Source organism: Pipistrellus kuhlii, unplaced genomic scaffold (assembly GCF_014108245.1).
Source record: "Pipistrellus kuhlii isolate mPipKuh1 unplaced genomic scaffold, mPipKuh1.p scaffold_m20_p_1, whole genome shotgun sequence".
Taxonomy (NCBI): domain Eukaryota; kingdom Metazoa; phylum Chordata; class Mammalia; order Chiroptera; family Vespertilionidae; genus Pipistrellus; species Pipistrellus kuhlii.
This window is the reverse complement of record NW_023425404.1, coordinates 63,779,211-63,800,432: the sequence shown is the minus strand read 5'-3', so window position 1 is coordinate 63,800,432 and position 21,222 is coordinate 63,779,211. Positions and strand designations below refer to the sequence as shown.

Genomic DNA, 21,222 nt, shown 5'->3' with positions numbered 1-21,222 from the left:
CATTATGACTCTATTTATTGTGCCTAAGAGGCAAGTGAGGGAGAACCCTCAAATGGCAGAAGGTGGCACAAAGTCTGAAGTTCCCTGTCAGAGACAGGAAGGTCTCTGCTGGACCCATGACAGTGTACGAGGAAGCTCTCAATAGATCATTCCCTTTGTTTCTCCCCTGGGCTTCTTGAGCTTCTCAAAGTTCTTCAGGATGATATCATACAACACAGCCTAGGGGACCAAGATGGAGTGGGAATCAGCCCTAAGTTCCCAGTGGCTCTGTGCCTCCTTTCTAACCTGGCAGAGACACGGACCTTTGCCACCCTTCACCCCCAGCTGCAGAGTCAGGGGAAGGGTGGCCTGGGAAAGCTGCCTCTCCCACCCCTGCCCCACCCTCTCCTCCTCACATAAGCGTTTCGGATCTCCATGACCATCAGCCGGATATCCCGGTACTCTGCTTCGTCCAGCTCATGCACCAGCTGCCTGTAATCGCCCTGTGGGAGACCTGGGTCAGGGCTGGCTTCAAATGTGTCCTTCCTTTCCAATACACCCCACCCTGGGTCTCACCTACCACGTGGGGCTGCTTGGCTGCTTTGGCCACGGCATCACCCCGTTCCGAGAAATACCTGTGGGAAACAGAAGGGGGTGGAGTGGGAGAAGGAGAGAGACGAGGCCTCGATCCAGGTCAAAGGCAGAATGTGTAATGGGTGCGATTGGGCAGACTCTCACTTGGCGATTTGAGTGTGGAATCCTTCCAGCTTGGTGTGAAGGGCAGTCATCAGCTCAAACACCTTCTCCTGGGGGAAGAATTCAAGGGGGAAAGTGGAAGACAGCATGGACCAGAGAGGTAAGGAGAGCAGAGGAATGAGGCAGTGCTCTAACCTGGACAGCCACTCCAAAATTGTTTCCGTCCTCAATCCGAGGTATCTGCAGCTGCAACCAGGTGGTGACCTGGGAGGAGGGAACAGCATCAAAGCCACATCGATCCCTCAACCCAATTCCCGAATTCCTGTCCTCCTTTGCTCCCTGCCCACTTTGAGCCCCAGGACTTAAACTTCTGACTTTGTGGCTATGCCCTCTCCTGCTGAGACCTGGCAGGTGCCAGAGGCCCTCAATGGCAGGGGCCAAGGAAGAAAAGGGTTTGACTAAAACCCAGAGGGGGCAGTGAAGTAGGAGGGCTCACCAGGTTGAGCTGCTCAATGACGTCCTTGATCTCAGGCTTTAGGCGCTGCAGGAGGGTCACGATCTTCTCGTTGCAGTTCACGGGGCCACAGGGAGGACCTAGAGAGTGGGCAGTAGGTCAGTCACACGCTGGGACTGAGTGAGGGGTGGGGAAGAGGGATCCTTTAGGAGGCGCTCCTGGCCGAGAAGACTCAAGATCCTTCCCACCAGAGTGGTACCTTTGTCTTCATCCTCTTTCTTCTTTTCATCCTTGTCTTCCTTCTGCAGGGAAAGAATGGCTCTTGGGAGTCAGATGTAAGGCTAATTTTCCCATTCTTGGGTCCCTCCTCCCAGCTCTTCCTGGCTTGCCTCCTGCTGCTGTTTCTTCCGCTCCTCCTTCTCCTTCTCCTTCTCCGGGTCAGGCACAGGAATGTCCAATGGGGCCTTCAGGTCGCTCAGGTTGGCTTCATTGAGAGCTGGCTCCTGGCACAGGGTAGGAGGAAGGCTGGAGGCAAGGGCATCCTCCTGGCCCCTTAGCCCCTACTCTTTGGCTCCCTGCTCAGCCTCAGTACCTTTAAAAACGCATCCAACTCAGAAATCTTCTTGGGGAAGTAGCTCCCGAGCAGGTTCTCTGTCTGTGAATGCCGTGGAGTTGGGAGAAGTTGCGGGAGATGGGGGGTGGGGTGTTAGAATCAAACGTCCTTCCTAGGCAGCAAAGCAGGGCTGACCCTGCTCAGCAAGGAAGGGCTAAGCAGTGGGAACTGGGTAGGAGTGGGGTGCTGATGGGGTAGGTCTTACCTTGGTACACAGGTCTTCACGGAACACATCTACCTGTGGGACACAGGCAGCCTTTCAGACACCTGGCTTAATGGCCAGTTCACCTGGGTACTGTTCCCTTAGGGCTGTGTCGGGTTTGGGCCGGGGGAGGGTGGAGTGGATGCCCTTGGGACTGGGTTTTGGGGATGAGAACCTTCCGGGCTGCGAAGGGGCGAGGGGTTCTAGTGAGAACAGGTCCCTTGGGTGCCTTGGGCTGTGTAAGGAGAGGGGTGAGAGCCTTCCGCGCCAGGGCAGGGGCGGAGCGAGTGCCCTGCGTGGTGGGCCCCGGGCCCTCCCCGTGGAAAAGGCACGGTGGTGGCCGGACGGGCCCCGCACCACGCCTGTGTGTGGGCCCGGCGCCGGGCCAGCGGGCTTCCCCTCCACGCCAGCTCTCCGCTTCACCTCACCCCGCTGCACCGCTGCACCCCGGCCGCCTCCCCTCCCGGCGCCGAACCCGCGGGGCTCCTGGGGCTCAGGTGCTCCGGGCCTGGAGGCTCACTGGGGCTCGAAGACGGACCCCCCGGGTCGGGGGCGTGGGGGCCGGGTCACCTACGCCCCCAGCTTTTCGGCGCCACGCCTCCCGGATGGTCCTTCCTCGGACCCACAGCGCTCACCTTGGCTTGGGCTTCAGGCTGCACCCTGAGCGTGGCCATGGCTGGGCGGCGGGGGTCCCGGGTCCCAGCGCCGCACGAGGAGGAGGACGGGGCTGGGGAAGGGAAAGCGAAAGCAGCGCGCGCAGCCGGCCGCCCTCTAGGGTAGCGGGAGCCGAGGCGCTGGAGGAGGCGGGGACTGGCCCAGAGGGGCCGGGTGGGGACGGGGCGGGGTGGGGGGAGGCGTGCGGAGCCTGGCGGCTCGGGCCGGGCGCCCCCTAGAGCCCATGGGGAGCGTTTGCACTGAGCTCCTCCGCCCGCCCCCCGCCCCCCGCCCCGCCTCCCTGCTCTGGGCGCCCCGCCTTCTCCTCTCTCTTCCTCCCTCCTCCTCCCTCCTCCTCCCTCCTCTTTCTTCCTCTTCCCTCCTCCCCTGCCTCCTTCCCACGCCTGGGCGCTCTGGGCTTCGATTCTCGCCTCTCTGGCTTCAAGATCCGTGCACTCCCTCTTCCCGGCCAGTGCCCGCCTTTGGACTCCCTCCCCCGCGCCCCCGCCTCCTGACTTCCCACCGGCTCTCTTGTTCATCTGCTGGCCCTGGGACAGGGATAAGCCTTATCTGGTGCTCTGCCATCTTTCCTCAGCTGTGGAACAGGCCTGGCTTTTTCCCCTCAGCCCTGCCAGCATGCGTCCCTGGTTCCCCCGGCATCCTCTGCCAATGCAGTGACATTCAGACTCCAAGCCGGACCCTTGTTGTGGACTCCATTTCTCTATAACCCGCTCTCCACAAGCAGCAGAATCTGGCTCTTTCTTGCTTAGAACTTTTTGGATATATATATATATATATATATATATATATATATATATATATATATATATATATATTACTGATTTCAGAGAGGAAGGGAGAGAGGGGAACATCAATGATGACAGAGAATCACCCATCACCTGACTGGCACTGAACCCCGAATCCTTCAATCTGCAGGGCCACACTCTATCCACTGAGTCAAATCAGCGAGGGTGCCAAGTCTCTCTTTTACAAAGCATCCCATTTAAGTACCATCATAGCACTTATCTCTGATATCAGTCAGTTTAATTTTTGAGGCTTGTGTGGTTTAGACCAGGATTTGACAAACAAACGTTTTCTGTAAAAGGCCAGATAGTAAATATTTTAGGCTTTTGGGGCCATATAGTGTCTATAGCAACACAGTACTCAACTCTGCCATGGTAGCAGGCAAGTAGCTATACTTAAATAAATTAGTGTGGCTAGGTTCCAATAAAATTTTATCTATGGACACTGGAATTTGAATTTCACATTAATTTTCAGATATCATGCAATACTCCTTTAATTTTTTTTCAGCCATTTAAAAATGTTAAGAACCTTTCTTAGCAATCAAGCAATACAAAAAGTGGCCACAGGAGGGCTATAATTTGCTTATACCTGGTTTAGAGACAGATACTAGACCCATAGTGCCTGGGTTTATAATCCTGATTCTCATGTTTACTAGCTGTGAACAAGTGCTTCAGTTTTCCCAACTGTACAATGGACACACATGCCGTGTAGCCAGGAGCACCACCAGGGCTAAATGTGTTAATTTATATGAAGAACTTACAGACACTTAGAATGGTGCCTGGCACAGAGTAAGCACAATACAAATTACTTGTTATTGTGAGCATATCATCTACCTTCCCCAGTAATCAACCCATTAGCCCCCAAGTAGCAAAAACCTAGTGAAGTATGGTAGCAATCATCTCAGGTAGAAACCACTGTTTGGGCTCTGTACTTATTTGTTTGCTAAAACAATAGGAAGTGCCGAAACCACTTTGGTTCAGTGGATAGAGCATTGGTCTGCGGATTGAAGGGTCCCAGGTTCGATTCTGGTCAAGGGCATGTACCTTGGTTGTGGGCACATACCCAGTGGGAGGTGTGCAGGAGGCAGCTGATCAATGTTTCTAACTCTCTATCGCCCTCCCTTCCTCTCTGTAAAAAATCAATAAAATATATTTAAAAAAAGAAAAGAAAAGAAAGGGAACCCTGCCTGAAGCAATCCCCTCTTTAAAAAAAAAAATAGAAAGTTATTTTGATTTTCTGAACTTATGTATGCTATCTCAATACTCCATTGATGATGGTTTGAATATCCCATTGATTGTGATCTCACAGGTCATTGAAGCACATTCTTCTGGGACTCAGGATAGTTCAATTATCCTAATTGTCTCAGTAGCTACAGATAACTGAGTTTCGGTTGACTCAGTGGTCCCAGAATCTGGACAGCACAATTATTCTAAATTGCCCCGGTGGTCCCAGATAATGTGTTTCTGTTGATTCAGTGATTCATAGATACTTTAGATAACGAACTTGCTCACGAAACAAGTTCCTCATTCCAGACCCAAAGATGTAATTGATACCTTTGTGATATTCTACCAATATAAGCCAGATGTGGTAAGCTGTTCGGGGCTGTGAGATTCGGAGCTTTAGCCCCTCGTATGCCGCCGGCTTTTAATAAATGACTCCATAATTCAACTTTTTGAGACATCCTTTGTAAGATGAGGGATACACTACACTAGTCTTTCTTATTCACCTGGCATAGAACTATGCTTGGTTTAATAAACACCTATTAAATAAATGAGCACACATTGACCCCTGTGAGGAAGATAGGCAGGCCCCTGCAGAGAGCAGGGGTAGGATTCAGTGGAAGAGGCAGGGGAAAAAATCAACCAGGCTGGAGATGGAGCACCTGCTCAGCAGGAATGCTGCCGATACCCAAGGGCACCGTTACCTGCCCTAGCAGTGTCACTCCTTGGCTTCAGAGCCTCAAACAGCTCAAAGTCTGTGAGGACTAGGAGAATAAAAGAACACAGGAGAAACGGCCATTGAGCATAAGGGAGGACATTCAAAATTGATAACAGCAAGGAATGGCTGAGGAATCTCATGACCATCAGCCTCTCTTTTATTTATTTCTAATATTTATTTATTTTATTTTCCAGCCTCTCTTTTTGCCCTTCCCATCCTTTCAGGTGTCTCCCCACTCCACCCCCCCTTCCCCCCTCCCCCTCCCACCAACCAAATGATGAGAGGGGCCAGAGCCAGGCCTAACGTGCTTTTATTTCTTTCAGTTACGCTTGCGGCTGGAGTGGGGGCGAGGGAAGAGCCCGTGGCCAGGGCTCCCTGGAGACCAGGGCTGATGATACCAGCTGCCGTAGGTGAGGTACCAGGCGAAGGTGCCCACCGCGGCGCCCACCACCTTGTGAGTGTACTGGTGGAAGTAGATGACAGTACAGAGCAGCAAGAAGTTCCAGAGGCCCAGCAACAGCACGTTGAGCAGGAAGACAAGGCGCAGGGGCGCCCCGGCGGGCAGCCCGTGGGCCAGGTACTTGGCAAACACTGCGGCTTCCTCAGCCATGAGCAGGCAGCAGAAGGTGAGCAGGAAGGTGTGGGAGGAGACCGTGTAGCCCCGCCACTGGTGGCCGGCTGCCAGGCAGCTGCGGCGGTCAGGCAGCTCGTGGAGCAGCAGGCCCTGGGGCAGGGGCTCGAAGCAGGAGCCGGTCAGGTCCTCGATGAGCAGGAAGGCCCGGCCAGCCCCCCGCCACACGGCGGCCCCCACCACCAGCCGGCTCAGGTGCCGGGCAGTCACCGCCACGCGCCGTGTGGCCAGGAACACCACCAGCAGAACGAAGCCCCCCAGGAAGGTGCATGTCCAGCCCCACGCGGAATTCACGAACTTTCTGTGGGCAGACGAGAGGGGAGATTACTGAGACCCCTCCGCCCCGTCTCCCGGCTCCGCTCTGTGTTCTCCGCTGCTGTGCCCAGTCCTACATTTCATCACTGGGCGTCTATTTCCTATACCTCCCACCCCCACCCACTTAAGGGCCATTCAGCCTTTGAGGGTCCATATTTCCTCTTCAGTCCTGCTCCCGACTCTTCCCCCCTCCCCCAAGCAGTCCCCCTCCCCCTCTTCTTTCTCTTCAACCTCCTAGCCTATTTTTAGTGTTTGGCCTGGCAGGAGGACAGAAGCCCGGAGGGAGCTAGGATCCCAGAGGGCAGGGAGCCGGCGCCCCTCGCCTCGAGCGGACTCACATGTTGAAGAAGTTCCCGTGGCTGGCGAAGATGGTCCGAGGGTTGACGTGGAACTGAAGAAGGGGCCCAAAGATGACCACTGCTGCCAGCCAGGCATGGTACAGGCGCCGTAAGCAGGGGCTGCCCAGGAGGCGGGCAGCCTGTTCACTTCCAAAATACAGCAAGGCAGAGGCCACCCAGAGCAGCACCTTGACCAGGCAGCCCAGCAATGCCCGGATTCGGGCCCTGGCCCCCAGCCCTGCCCCCACCGCCGGCCCCCGCTCCATGTTCCCTCCCCTCCCCACTAACTGCTTGCTCTGCTGGGCAGCTGAGGAGGGGCTGATGGGGCCCCCCCGGGGCAAGGACAGGCAGTGACAGGTGTGGCAGACACAGAGCAGAGCCCTGTTGGCAGCTGGCAGGCGAGGGAGAGGGGCGGGGGGCCGTATGGGGCCAGGGCAGAGGGCTGCCACGTCAGCAGGGTCCCAGCCTCGGGGTGTCTGGATCGCAGCCTGTGTCCTTCCTACTAAGGCCGTGTCCCCTTGGTCCTCTAGGTCTGTCCCCAGCTCTATGTTCTAGTTCATGCCGTAGGGCCAGGCCCACTGTTTAGGGTTGTCTTGGACCACAGTCTGCTTGGATCTGCCTATTTCTGTTTGGTCAGCCAGTCGTCCCACTTCATCCCAACTTTACTATGTGTTTGATCCACAGGGAAATTAGGGGTCAGAAAGATAAAACCAAACCGTGGGATTTATTAAAAATCTGTCTCCCTCGTCATCAGTGTGGTCCAGCCCCTCCCCTTAGGTTTGAGCACAAGAGCCCACCACTGAGCATGCAGCCAGATGGCTGCACTGTCCAATCAGGCCACTTTAGGGAACTATGACCCCAGGGACTTAGCTCAGCCCCAGCTTATCTGGTCTGAGGGGTTCTGGGGGGGCTAGTTTGGTCCCAGGGCTGCTGTGTGAACGTACAAGACATTAGATCTAAAGGGGACCCTTCTTTGGTATGTTTATTATGATGGCCGACAGATGAAACTCGTGACCTGAAAGAGGCATACTGTGTGAGATGGTGATGGCCCAGACTGGACTCTCAAAGACCCAAAGATTAGGTTTACTCCCAGGTGATGGGGAAGGAGGAAAAGAGGGAAGGAGACCTAGAACAAAAATCCCCAGCCATCAAAACCTTAGGTTATGGGGGGTTGACGACAAATATGTGATACCTTAATCAATAAATTAAAAAAAACCCCATAAAATAAAACAAACAAAAAAACACCTTAGGTTGTGGCCAAAACTGGTTTAAACTCGGTGGATGGTGTCAGTCTGCAGACTGAGGAGTCCTGGGTTCGATTCCGGTCAAGGGCACGTACCTTGGTTACAGGCACATCCCCAATGGGAGGTGTGCAAGAGGTAGCTGATCAATGTTTCCAACTCTCTATCCCACTCCCTTCCTGTCTGAAAATAATTATATATATATATATATTAAAACAAAAACAAAAAACCTTAGGTTGTGTCCTCTAACCAATTACTCTGGATCTCAGCCACACATAAGATTTGGCCTCCTGCCCTGGCCAGGTGGTTGTTGGTTGGAGTGTCGTCCCGCACACCAAAAAGGTTGTGGGTTCGATTCCTAGTCAGGGCACATATTTAGGTTGCAGGTTTGATCACTATGGGAGGCAACTGATCAATGTTTCTCTCTCACATCAATGTTTCTCTATCTCTCCTTTCCTCCCTCTCTTTAAAAATCAATAAAAACATATCCTTGGATGAGAATAAAAAAATAAAAAAAAGACTTGGCTTCCCAACCTGATCACTGAGGCTGGAGCAGGGAGCAACTACTTAAACAACTGTTTATTCAGTAACTGTTTTGGGACCCCTTTTTGTCTTCTTTCCTCATTCCTCAAAACTGGTGGTGGGACTTCAAAGCACAGTAGAGACCAGTAAAGTAGTGAAAGGAATGAGCGAGCAAGCACGGACACCTGGGTTCTGGCCCCAACGATATGACTGGGAAGACAACTCACCCTCCTTGGTCATCAGCACCCTCATCTGCAAACTGATCAAGATGGATTAATCAGCCCAACCAGTGTGGCTCAATGGTTGTGTCCCCCATAAATAAGGAGGTCACAGTTCAATTCCCAGTCAGGGTACATGCCCAGGTTTCGGGCTCGATCCCCAATGGGAGAGCATGCAGGAGGCAGCCAAACATCAATGTTTCTCTTCCTCTCAGAAATCAATAAAAATATATTAAAAAAATAAAGTTGACAAGTTTTCGTTGTAATTGTAAATAGTTATAAAGGACATAATCTTAAAAACTGCCTTGAAATGTGGGGAAAGATGGATCAGAATTGGATGCGAACTCTAGTTCCCCAGTGGCTGCACCATCGGCTGCTCTGGGGCACGCTGCACGCCTCCATGTCCTCAACTGTGCAAGGGTGGCTGAGGGGGTGAAGTGCCCAGGGGCTTGGCATCAGTGACCGCCAGGTTCTCTGGCTCTGGGCGATTTTTTCTTGTCGACTAGACCAGTTCATGCAAGTGTGCTGACCTAAGATGTGTTTATTTCCTGCTCTCTTGATTTCCACTTGCTGGGGAGTTTCTAAGTTGGAGGAGGGCTACCTACCGAAAGGCTCGGTTAAATGATTAAATCTTGGGCATCAAAGGGATGCTTTTTTCCATAGAGAAGCAAACCTGAAGGCTTCGTTGAAGCTATTTTCTTGATGTGAGAGTATAAAAGGCCTCAGACAGGAAAAAGAGAGACAGAGACACCGAGCCAGGTTCCCACAGAGAGTTTATTGAGGGAGCCAAAGCCAGTGAGAGGACGAAGGAGTCCTACTCAACATCCCTCCTTGAAGCTGCTGGCCTCTGCAAGATGGACCGTGTGGGAGGAAGGGCTGCCCTGTGTGAGGCGGCCACGTGGAGCCTCTCACACCACAACCCGGCACACCCCAACGACCCAGACACAGGAAAGAAACGACATAATTCCCACCCCAGGAGGGTGCCGAGGACATGCCTTACCCATCCCACCCGCCCCCAAAGGGCTGCGGCTCTAGCCATCAGGACCTCTGGGAGAAAGGCCCTCTGATTGGCCAGACTAATCCTTAAGGTGAAGGCCAGGTAATGGGCCTGCCTGACTGCTCTGGTCAGACCTGGCCCAGGCATCTACTCTAGGAGCTAACACCTAACATCCAAACATGATTAAAAACACTCAGGACCGTTCTCTTGCTGACAAAGGCCATACCAAAATAAAGGCAGTCCTGCCAGACCTTAGCCAGAGATAGAGACCCAAGCTGAATGAGGGGTGAGATTGTGAGGAGACCCACGGGGAGGATTTTCCAGGGCTCAGTTAGGGCCCCTGAAAGCCTGGGCTTCTGTTTCTCCCCATCCAATGCCAATGACTCCCCAAAGATCCCTCAGAAAGGAGGAAGGGAAGAGGCTCAGCCACGAAGGGCTGGAGGTCAGATCTACTGGGGCGAGGAAAAGGCCGAAGAGGGGTGGGGCGCTGAGGCAGGAGCACTGGGGTCTCCCTCAGACTCGGGCATGTCATCCTGGAAGTACTCTGCCTGGCGGTACTGCCACAAACGCAGGTTCCCGTCCCACTGCAGGGCAGAAGGTGGCAAGAAGTCAGGGGGTGCTGCTCACTCCCAGGTCCAAGTCCCAGACATGCAAAGCCCCCCCTAACGCTTGCAACCTCACCGAACTGCTGACGATCTTCTCCTCAAAGGGGTGCCAACTGACGTCACGCACACAGGCCTTGTGGCTGGTCAGCTTCTTCACGATGTGCCCAGTGAGGAGGTCATACACTGTTCACAAAGGCCAGAGTGGAGAGGCTGCCACAGGGGCCTCTGGCCCCTGCCTCTCTCTGAGCAACACCACTTACCTACCCCTCAGCAACAGCCCTCTTGTCCAGAGTAACAAAACCCACAGCAGAGGACGGGGCTGCTTCTCAATTTCTTTCCCCTTTTCCCTACCTCAGATTGAGGGTATGGTCTAGCAGAGGTTGGATATCTCTGGTCCTCAGCTACATCTCACAAGGTCTACACTTAAAATGCAATGTGGCTTTAAAGCTCTCAGCAGCCATTTTCTAAAAAGCCCACAAGATGTGGAAGGCATCAGATCTAATAATAAATGTCTCCACAGGCACGAGAACCTGCTGTTCCTTGTCTGGACGGGGCGCACCTTTCTCTCATTCTGGTGGGTCTCCACCTGAGTGCGAGGTTTCAGGCTCCTTATAGCTGTAGCTGTGTTTGTGCATTTCTCCTGCTCTAGGGGCTGAATGTCTTTGTGTCATTCCTGTTTACCTCTGTTCCCTCCTACCTTTCATCTGCAATCTCTCTTGACTGGCTACAAAACAACCATGTATATTTTTGGTAATCTGTTCTATTTACTGACTAGAATTCTATGTTCCTTGTCTTAATTTAAAATGCTGATCAATAGAATGTTTTCTGTTTCTGTTTAAGCCTCCCTGGTGCCAAGCTAAATTCACCTCCACTTGTAGTTATAACCTAAGAAACATCACTGCACTTCCCAAGGCTCCCTGTTCTGACACAGTCCTTACCAACCACTTTGCCAGTGGAGCAGCCGCTGTAGATGAACTGCTGGCCGGTGCTGTGGGCGGGGGAGAAGCGGCATCGGATGAGGGTGTGCAGCACCCCATGGCCCCGGTAGGTCATCAAGGAGCTGTCCCCTGGGAGCTTCAGCTTTCGCCAGGCTGGGTAGGGGTGCAGGCAGAGCCCTAGGTTAGGAGTCTGGATTCTCCCAAATCACCAATCCTTAGCAAAGATCAATGCTCACAATCATTTTTCCAACTCCCAACTGGTGGCTCTTTTCCCACCTAATAGTCAACTGGTATTCACCAACAGTCAGCGGGGCTTTCTGCTGATTAAGATACTGAAATACTTTCATATTGGTTAGTTCTGAGTGATTCCCTACCCTCCTACCCTGGGAACCTCTGCACATGGTTCAGCAAACAAAGAGTTAATGCTCCAGGCCAGAGCATATTCACTGTGCCCATGACAGGCCTCTCTAGGGGTTAAATATTTTAACTACTACTCCTGACTCTTCACTCTCCATATCTCAGGCTCTACCTTCCACTCTCACCTTTTTTTTTCCTTTTTTCTTTTTTTTCACTCTCACTTAAAAAAAAAAAATAGTATTTATTAAAATGTTTTAAAAATGTTTTCACTGATTTCGGAGAGAGGAAAGGAGCGGGAGAGATAGAAACATCAATAATGAGAGAATCATCAATCAGCTGCTTCCTGCACACCCCCTACTGGGGATCGAGCCCGCAACCTGGGCAATGTGCCCTGACTGGAACTGAACCTTGACCTCCTGGTTCATGGGTCAATGTTCAATTACTGAACAGCACCACTGGGGCCTCTCACCTTTTTTGGGCACCTGCTGCCAGCGGTAGTCCCAGTTTTGCTGTGTGGCAGCCTGGCGTGAGGCTTCCATGCCTTCCCGGCTGGAAAAGCGCCGGATGTCCCAGAGCTTGATGGTCTGGTCTTTGGAGTTGGAGATGAGATACCGGGCATCACCCTGTGAATCCCAAAATAGATGAGGAAGTGTCAGATCTTGCAAATGTTGGTGGTGTCAGTCCAGCTCCCCTCTCCAGTTGAGGGGTAAAAACGCCAGTCTTCTGATTTTGCTTGCCTCTTTCCTCATCCAGGTGGGCTCACATCTTTTTTATTGTTGTTAATCCTCACTCAAGGATATTTTTTTCATTGATTTTTGGAGAGAGCAGAGAAAGAGGAAGAGACACAGAGAGAGAGAAACATCAATGTGAGAGAGACACATCAATTGGTTGCCTCCTGCATGGATCCTGCCTGGGGCTGGGGATAGAGCCTGCAACCCAGGTATGTGCCCTTGACTAGAACTGCACCTGAGGCCCTTCAGTCCATGGGCAGATGCTTAACCACTGAGCAACTGGTGAAGGCTCAACCAGGTTTCTCCCTCAGATCTCACCCCCTGGTTAGGCTTCAGCTTCTCTGACTGAGGCACTGGCTGAGTCTCCTATTCTATCCTATACTAACTGTCTTCTACTTTTCTTGTACAGAAAGCCCTGCCTGCTCCATTGGTACCCATCAGGGTTGAGTTCCAATGGATCTCATGTTTCCTGGCTTAGGCCCCTTCCCTAAAGTCCAGCTCTTGCCAACTTGGCTAATAAGGACCAAGGGCGAGTTTCCACAGCAGTCCACTGACATCCTCTCCTGGACAACTGGAACCTTAGTAGCCTGGCTTCGCAGTGCTGCCTCCCGGCCTACCTTGCTGTCAATGAAAGTGATGCCATCTTGATGTCCGGCCAGTGCACCCACGGGCTTGGGGTCATCCTCCCGCATGGTGCGTCGATCCCACACTTTGCAGATAGCATCGTCACCCCCGGAGAATAGGATCTGGGAGCTTATGTCAGCAAAGGCAACTGCATTCACATCATCCTCATGAGACTCAATCTAGGGGAGAAAGACAACAGGATATCTAGGACTTCTTTCTGCGTCTTCTAATAGTCAAGGACCAGGAAGCAGAGACTCTAAGTCTCAGAAGCAGTACCTGAAGGGTGCGCCGGTTCTGTTCTCGATCAAAGACATACAGGCAGCCGTCATTGGCCCTGAAAAGGAGGGGATAAAGAGGGTCCTGGAGAGAGGACCGAGAGTCCCTGTTGTGAAGTCCTGCTAAAGGGCAAACCCTTGTCTCTTCTTATATAGGAGGTAAATGGAGTGCTAGCTGTGTGTGCAAAAAGGTTTGAGACCTCTGATCTCATTCTGGGTGAATGGTAAGAGGTAAAGTGAGTTGTAAATCTTGACCTTGGAGAAGGGCTGGTTGTTCTCCACAGAAGCCTGAGTAGGGGTGCCCAGTATAGTCTCTGTGGTCTCAGGGAGGACTCTGTCTCATTAACTGACAGCAATATCCCTCATACTCACCCTCCTAGCACTTCTCGTCCATCTGAGGAGACAGCAATGGAGAAGACAGCAAAGCGACGTTCATCGGGCCTGAAGAGAGCAAAGGAGGAGGTGAGTAAGTGCACTTCCCTTCAGCCTTTGTTAATCCACACAGACTCTGATGAGGGTTGTAAGGCACACTTCTCAGGGGAAAAGTAGTCTTGACAACACAAGCCAGAATGTGGATCACCTCAGGGAGAACCCGGAAATAATCCTGCAACTATCTATTTTACCCTGGTCCTCTGTGGTCAGAAGGGTGGGTCCCTCCCAGGAATCCACACAGAGAAACTAGCAACGAGTGTACTTTTCCCTCTAAGCAGGAGTTCCAGTTCAAGAGATATGCCCCTGGGGAGCCTTCTTTGAGAAGTTTCTGAAGAGTCGGACCAGGAAGGGGAGCCAGTACCTTAGGTCCAGGGCAGTGTGTGTGTCTCCCTCCCCGTAGATGTTGCAGATATGAACTAAGAGAAGCAAGAGAAACAAGAATCTTTCAGGGCTGGGGGAAGACAGGTAGAAGTGAAACTAGAGAGGAGATGGAACAAAGGGCCAGGATGTCAGACCCTGGAAGAGATCTTTCCAGGAGAAGATGTAGAGTCCTGGCACAGAGGAGTGGGCATTTGGAGATCTCAGGTCCCGGGCTGGAGAGACAACAGAAATCTGGGGCATACTCACTGTAATCAGACCAGCTGGAGTACAGGAAATGGTTCCCATCAGGGGTGAAGGCCACATCCAGGACACTCCAGCCTACATCCCGGGCCTTGATGCTCTTGAATTTATGAAAGCGGCCATACCGGCAGTCATACAGTCTGATTGTCTGGTCTGTGTAAGATGAGACCAAGAAGAATTAGGGAATAACCTCCTCAAATCCTCCTATCAGATCTCTATCAGTGTATCTGAGAAAGGTGCTCTGACTAAGCATCCCTAAGTCAGGGTCTGGGTCTTTCTAGCCTCAGCCGTAGGGAGTATTCCTTGTTCAAGGACAGTTCATGGGAGCAGGGACTGGTACCTTGGCAAGCGGACATGAAGATTTGACCATCTTTGCTGTAGATGCCACAGAAAGCCTTCTGAGAGTAGGTATCAGTGAAGCCCAGATCATTGGGCAAGAAGCTGGGGAAGCAGAGGGAAAGTGAGGGTTAAGGGGAGTTCGGGATGAGAAGTATCCCAGTTAGCAGAATCCTAACAGAGCTGGATGTGAATACAAAAGCATTCTTCCCTTTTGGCCTTAGGTAAAACCCCCTTTCATTTATTCTGTCATCCTCTCATTTCCATACTTTTCCACTTTGTTTACTCTCAAAGCATTAACCCCACTTAACCTAACCTTAATATCCCTGAGGATCCTTTAACACCTATACCTTCAAAATTTAGGAGATAAGATCTATCTGGCCCTTAGAGTGTCTCCACCAAGCCCCATACTCACTGAGACATCACTCGAGACTGTTCTCCAAGGGAGAAGCTTCCCCGGTGGCAGAGGCCCCGTTCTCTCTAAAGGAAGGGATTGGGAATATTGCTAGCAGAAACACGGCCACTTCAGCCACACCAGGCCCCTCCTCCAAAGTTGTTGCTCTTGTTTCAGAAATGGACACCACATACAGAATGTCCCACCAAACTCTGGAGCAGGCTGGCTAAGAACTCCAGCATTTGAGGCTTCTTTGGAAAGTTTAATTCCCTCTTCTCTGGGGACGGCAGCACTCCTGGCTGCCTTGACAGGCCTGCTACTAGGCTGGCGGGGTGGAGAGGCCTACCTTATACAGCATTTGAGGGAAACTGTGCTCCCGGGCTGCCCGCCTAAGCCCCAGCCGCCCTGTAGCCAATTCCACTTGCGTCTTGATCTCATTGCATTCCAGCTCCCGGGTGTCAGGGGTTGCGTCCACTGTGAAGACCAGAGAGAAGTTTCATCCTAGGCCTTCCAGCCTCGGAGGGCAGTTAGCAGAACTATAGTCAAGCCCATTCGATGTGGCTGCATGTACCGAGTCTTAAAGGACCCCCTCACTCCCTGAATTATGTCATCTTCTTTTCACTTAACCTATTATTCTTTGTCAAAATTAAAAAGAAAAAAGATTTTCTGCCCTGGTTGGTTTGACTCAGTGGATAGAGGATCGGCCCATGAACTAAGATGAAAATAAATAAAGTAACTACTGATAAGGAGAGACTTGTTTTTTTAAAAAATATATTTTTATTGATTTTTTACAGAGAGGAAGGGAGATAGACAGCTAGAAAGAAACACCGACCAGCCGCCTCCTGCACACCCCCCACCGGGGATGTGCGGGCAACCAACGTACATGCCCCTGACTGGAATCGAACCTGGGACCTTTCAGTCCGCAGACCGACGCTCTACCACTGAGCCAAACCGGTTTCGGCAAGGAGAGACTTACTTCTACAAAAAAGAAAGAAAGAAGGAAAAAGATTTTCTAATGGAAGTCTTCTAATGTTAGGGTCTCGGTCCGCCTTTCCTCTTACCAGGTGGGTTGTATCTGTCTCCAAGACGCCCATCCCAGGCGCTGTCATGCTCTTCCTCAGAGTCCGAGAGGGCCTGGATGAGTTGTAAATTTGCTGCACCTCCTCCCTGCACCAACCTCACTTGGCCTCTGTGGAGACACCCCACCCCCATGACAAAGGGAAAGGATTCCTTTCCCAAACCAGCCAAACTCAGTCAGGGGTATCCAGTGCTTAGGCCACCCGGTATTCAAACCCTTGTACTGTTCCCATTGAGATCAGAGGTTGACTAGATCCTGGCTGTTATTTACAATCTCCTGTTCTCATTCTTTCAGCAGGAGTAAAGAGCCACAACGTTACACGGAGATTGGCAGACCTATTAGGTTAACTTCCCAGAGAGTTAAAAATTCTGAGAGCATTTCCTTCTGAGCCTCTGCCCATGTAGTCCAGTACAGAACACAGTATTCTGAAGGGACCCCCAAACTTGTCTTCTCAAGAAGACACAGCCAAGAAATGAAGCCAGTTTCACTCCCTTTCCAGTCAATTCTTGGTGGCCAACTTCCCTCAAAGTATTCTTTCTTCAAGAGCAGGGTTATAGTAGGCTAATTTAAACTTGTTTTTCAAGAAAATCCACATGGTCTCATATCTCATGCAATTAACTTCACTAAATTTCAACACCCACCTCCCCAACTCTTCAACCCCTCATATCACTCCTTTTCCAGTTTTTATTTTATTTTTTAAAGCGCCTTTTATTTTATTTTTAAAATTTACTTGGAAAATAGATCACATTTGTGTAGTCATAGCTAGAGAGGCTCCCTTGAACAATTCCTGAAAACACAAGAGTGGGATTTTGGTGACCCTCTCTGGGCAAGAATCACTCTTACTGGGTATGAAGCTCAGTGCTCAGTACCCAGCAGAAAAGGCTGTCCTGCTTAAACAAAACAGCTGTACTGTGCTAATCCCACTCCCTATCCTCTGTCTGGAGTTGGGATCAAGGAACTGTGGTGGTGTCTGGTGGGGGACACACCAGAGGGCAAGTTACCTGCGAAGGAGATAGGCCAGTACCTGGGCCAGATCCACATCTTCATCCTCCTCTTCCTCTTCCTCACTCCGACGCAGACCAGCCCCTCTTCGGGGCAAGCCTTCGGAGGAGTCTCCAGACCCAGATCCTGCGCTACTGCTGTTCCGTGATCCCATCTTCTGGTCACAGCATCCTTAAGTCCGGTGCAGGGACTCCTCCTGTCACCTCCTTAGGTTTGGTGAAAGCAAAGCCTGCTCTAGAAATACTAAGGTCTCCTGAGATAGGGTTAGCTATCTCTAGGAGGGCGACAGTTCTTAGGGACCGAGGAGATCCCTTTTTCTTTCGCCTGTGACAACTCCCCACGCCTCAGGAACAAAAAGCTTCCCCAATCTTGGGAAGCCAAAAAAAGAAGAGAGAAGCCTAGGGCACTACCCCTGGCTCACCAATGAGAATCCTTGTGAAGAGGAATTTCTCAGTTTTCTACCTCAAACTCACCTATCAAAGTCCCAGGCGGGGGTGGATTCCCAGGTAACCTCTCTGGCAGACCAATCACAACCCCTTGCGGAAGAACGCGCCTCATTAGCTTATCTCCTCTAGCCAATCAGAAGCCTATGGACTCAGAGACCCCCGACGCCCCCCTTACCGACCAATCAGAGCGCTTCCTTGTGAAAGTCGGCAGCAGCGACAACCAATGACATTAGAATTCAGCCTAACACTCCCCCCCTCCCCAGTCTCACGCCCACGTGTGTGCGGGGGGTGGGGATGGGGGGGTGGAATGGTGGGGGGTGGTGGTGGTGTGTACGCCGAGGAGAGGAGACAGGGAAGAGGCTGAGGAGCCCCTCCCACTGAAGCCGGCGGTTACCGCCTCGCGCGAGACCACCCACCAGCCAAGAGCGGTCGCAGGAGCCGCAGGGCGCCAGGTCTTGTTTACCCCGACTGCCGCCACAGCGCAGGCCAACCGCTCCTCCGTCACGCGCCCCCTCCGTCACTCATCTCTCGGCTTCCCGGTCCGCGGACTGCTGACGTCACGCGACGCCCCTGACGGCCCCACCTCCTTGGCCCGCTAACTGGACAGCTGAGCCCGGTGACTGACAGATGGGCGGGAGAAAGTGTGTGGGGCGTGAGGGGGAGGAGACTGCGCGCGACGGAGGAAGGACGTTCGCTACTTGTTGGGAGGAGTAAGTCGGGGACCGGTCGTTTCCTGTATCCGAAAGCGGAACCACAATTAGTAGGTGAGGGGTGGAGCTTACCAAAGACGTCGGTGGTTCGCTACCGAGAGGTGTCTTAGCAGGGGATACAATTTGATGTCGGCCCCTAAAATTCGTGTGGCTTCGCACTTTTCAGATGATCTCTGAGGGCCTCCTCTCTCTTCCCCCCTCCCGCGCCCCCTCATCCCATCCGGCTCCAGCCTTCCTCTTGTCGTTGGTTGAAGCTTCAGTCGCCCTACTCAGGGGTGTCGGCCCTAGAGGGTGTGTTTAGATCACTGGTGGGGGACCCAGGCCTCCATACCTCTTTTCCGCGTTTAGCTTCCGGAAGCCTTGTTCTCGTGGGGAGCGCCCTTTCTAGACCTCCCCTCAGCCGCTCTGATAACTTTTTAGACGAGCCCTGGCTTCCCTCCGCGCTCTTTGTAGACGCTCCCTAACACACCGGTAGCTCTACTGGCTGTCAGGTTCCGTCAATTCCCCTGGCTTAGACACCCCCTTGGCCCTCCAGGATCGGCAAACTTTCCCTAGACCTGTCCTTGCCTTCCTCTCTGTCCCCGACCACCTAGCTAGGGTGTGCAAGTGCTCCGCCCCCTACCCTCTCCTCCGGGTTTGTTGGTGACCCGTTTGAGTCCAAGGCGCGGACTTGCCAGGTCTCGGGATCGCGCCCAGCCTGGGGGGCGGGGGACATGGCTGGAGTGACTTCGCTGTGCCGGGCGCCAACGTCCGTGGTTCAGGCTGCACCTCAGCATCCCTGGCCCGCACTCCCCGTGCTTGGGGGTGGGGGGTGGGGGCGGGGGAGTGTGTGTGGGCGGTGTCAAGCAGGGGGAAAGGGCACATATGTAAAACTTTACAGTTAAAAAAAAAAGGGCTTCGAGCTGTCCCGAGTTTAGAGTTCTGCGACCGCTCTTGGCTGGTGGGTGGTCTCGCGCGAGGTGGATATATATAGGGGGTGGTGGTGGGGAGCGAGGGCTAATAATTCCCCCGGGCCTTTCCTTCTGGGCCTCACTCTCCCTGGGAGGGCGAGGGTGTGGCCTGCCCTTCGGGTCAGGCTCCAGGTCTCTAGACTGTTAGACCGTGTTTATCTCTGGTCACCAGGGCCGGCTTTCAGGGCGTTTCATCTGTACAATCGGACCCACACTTGTTTTACTATTTATAGCAACGCACTGTCAACAAATATACCCCAATATGGGACAGGATTGGTTAAATAAATTATGGTCCATGAGATAGGACGCAGAAATACCAGACAGACATTAAAATGGTGGTGTAGTCCTCTACTTTTATGCTATGGAAAACTGCTCATTGTTAGGTTTTAAAAACAGCATTAGTTCTCCTGGTGGCATATTATGGTGGATACAAAAACAATACGGTTTCAATTTTGCATAAAACAGTATGAGAATACCCTGGCACATTATACCATAAAACAAGTAACAAAATGCATGAATTAGTGACAAAGGTATAGCATGAACATTGAATTATGATTAATACACCTGGAGCACCCAAGGTCTACAAAAACACACAAGTAACTGTTCAATTCATCTTAATAATGCATTTTTGGTCCCTTTCCACTTCTTGGCCCCTTCTACTTAGCACTTACAAATCCAGTTTAAAACAGAATGAGATCCAAATTCAAGCCTTTGAAATATGAAACTTGTATATTATTATTTTTTTGGAACTTGGTACATTATTGAATAAACATATAAAAGTTATGGAAATTAAAAAAAAAATCTGAGATTGTATGACCAAAATGAGTCTTTTCTTTCTCTCTCTCTCTTTTTTTTTTTCATTCTCACCTGAAAATATTTTTCCATTGATTTTTACAGAGAAGGGAAAGAGAGGAAAAGACAGAAACATTGAGGAGAGAAAAACACATCGGCTGGTTTCGAGATAACACCCTTGACCAGAGTCAAATCCGGGACTCTTTAGTTGAAGGCAGATGCTTTATCTACTTAGCCAAACCAGCTAGTGCAGTCCTTTATTTTCTTTTTCTTTTTTTTTAAAATATATATTTTATTGACTTTTCACAGAGAGGAAGGGAGAAGGATAGAGAGCTAGAAACATTGATGAGAGAAACATCAACCAGCTGCCTCCTGCATAACCCCCATCGGGGATGTGCCTGCAACCAATGTACAGGCCCTTGACCGGAATCGAACCTGGGACCCTTCAGTCCACAGACCGATGCTTTATCCACTGAGCCAAACTGGTATCGGCAGCCCAGCACTTTTTAAAAAAATATGTTTTTGTTGATTTTATGGTTGTTTTGTTTTTGTTTTGTTTTGTTTTTTTACAGAGAGGAAGAGAGAGGGATAGAGAGTTAGAAACATCGATGAGAGAGAATCATCGATCAGCTGCCTCTTACACACCCCCCACTGAGGATGTGCCTGCAACCAAGGTACATGCCCTTGACCAGAATCGAACCCCGGACCTTTCAGTCCACAGGCCGACGCTCTATCCACTGAGCCAAACCGGCTTCGGCTGTTTTTGTTGATTTTAGAGAGAGGAAGGGAAAGGGAGAGAGAAACATCAATCGCTGTTTCCTGCACACACCTTACTGGGGATTGAGCCTGCAACCTGCCCATTCACAGGAATCAAACCAGTGACCTTTTGCTGCAAGGGACAACACAACCAACTGAGCCACACAGGCCAGGGCAAAATGAGTCTCCAAACCCACTAATTGATTTTTGTATTGTAAGATTTTTAAGCCTATGAACATGATTATGTTACTTGTGACTTATAATATTTAAAAAACATATATGCAGTTGTATCTTAGGGTATACTATGTATTCCTTTGAAAGAAAATGACATTTCTTTTTCAGTATATTTCTATTGATTTCAGAGAGGAAGGGAGACAGAGTGAGGGATAAAAACATCAATGATGAGAATCATTGATTGGCTACCTCCTGCATACCTCCTACTGAGGATTGAGACTGATACCTAGGCATGTGCCCTGACCGGGAATCAGACCACTATCTCCTGGTTCATAGATTGATGCTCAACCACTGAGCCATGATGGCTAGGTGGCATTTATTTTTTTTATTATCACACTT

At 51.3% G+C, this 21,222-nt stretch overlaps 3 protein-coding genes across 7 annotated transcripts; all 3 read right to left on the bottom strand.

The window, feature by feature from the left end:
* PSME1 (proteasome activator subunit 1) lies at positions 1–2,744 on the bottom strand. Its single transcript, XM_036449725.2, has 11 exons — positions 2,580–2,744; positions 1,948–1,980; positions 1,722–1,784; positions 1,519–1,632; positions 1,389–1,431; positions 1,172–1,269; positions 871–939; positions 718–785; positions 560–614; positions 396–482; positions 1–219 (listed from the first exon to the last, which is right to left on the bottom strand). Exons 1-11 carry the CDS (start codon positions 2,616–2,618, stop codon positions 139–141), a joined length of 750 nt encoding a protein of 249 aa, XP_036305618.1. The 5' UTR covers positions 2,619–2,744; the 3' UTR covers positions 1–138.
* Positions 2,745–5,415: 2,671 nt separating this feature from the next.
* On the bottom strand, positions 5,416–7,066 carry FITM1 (fat storage inducing transmembrane protein 1). The gene is made up of 3 exons (XM_036449706.2): positions 6,625–7,066; positions 5,603–6,272; positions 5,416–5,566 (listed from the first exon to the last, which is right to left on the bottom strand). Exons 1-2 carry the CDS (start codon positions 6,888–6,890, stop codon positions 5,660–5,662), a joined length of 879 nt encoding a protein of 292 aa, XP_036305599.1. The 5' UTR covers positions 6,891–7,066; the 3' UTR covers positions 5,416–5,566; positions 5,603–5,659.
* A 2,295-nt stretch (positions 7,067–9,361) lies between these two features.
* On the bottom strand, positions 9,362–18,060 carry DCAF11 (DDB1 and CUL4 associated factor 11). Of its 5 annotated transcripts, none has more exons than XM_036449662.1 (15): positions 17,905–18,060; positions 16,995–17,201; positions 15,977–16,104; positions 15,262–15,389; positions 14,937–15,001; positions 14,526–14,626; positions 14,192–14,338; positions 13,926–13,980; positions 13,505–13,573; positions 13,134–13,191; positions 12,851–13,036; positions 11,972–12,125; positions 11,146–11,298; positions 10,284–10,390; positions 9,362–10,186 (listed from the first exon to the last, which is right to left on the bottom strand). In XM_036449662.1, exons 2-15 carry the CDS (start codon positions 17,147–17,149, stop codon positions 10,052–10,054), a joined length of 1,641 nt encoding a protein of 546 aa, XP_036305555.1. In that variant the 5' UTR covers positions 17,150–17,201; positions 17,905–18,060; the 3' UTR covers positions 9,362–10,051. The 5 variants fall into 5 exon arrangements, with proteins under 5 accessions (XP_036305555.1, XP_036305561.1, XP_036305570.1 ...); XM_036449668.2 differs by having other exon boundaries at positions 17,858–17,996; XM_036449677.2 differs by lacking the exon at positions 17,905–18,060 and adding an exon at positions 17,617–17,725.
* Positions 18,061–21,222: the final 3,162 nt, after the last annotated feature.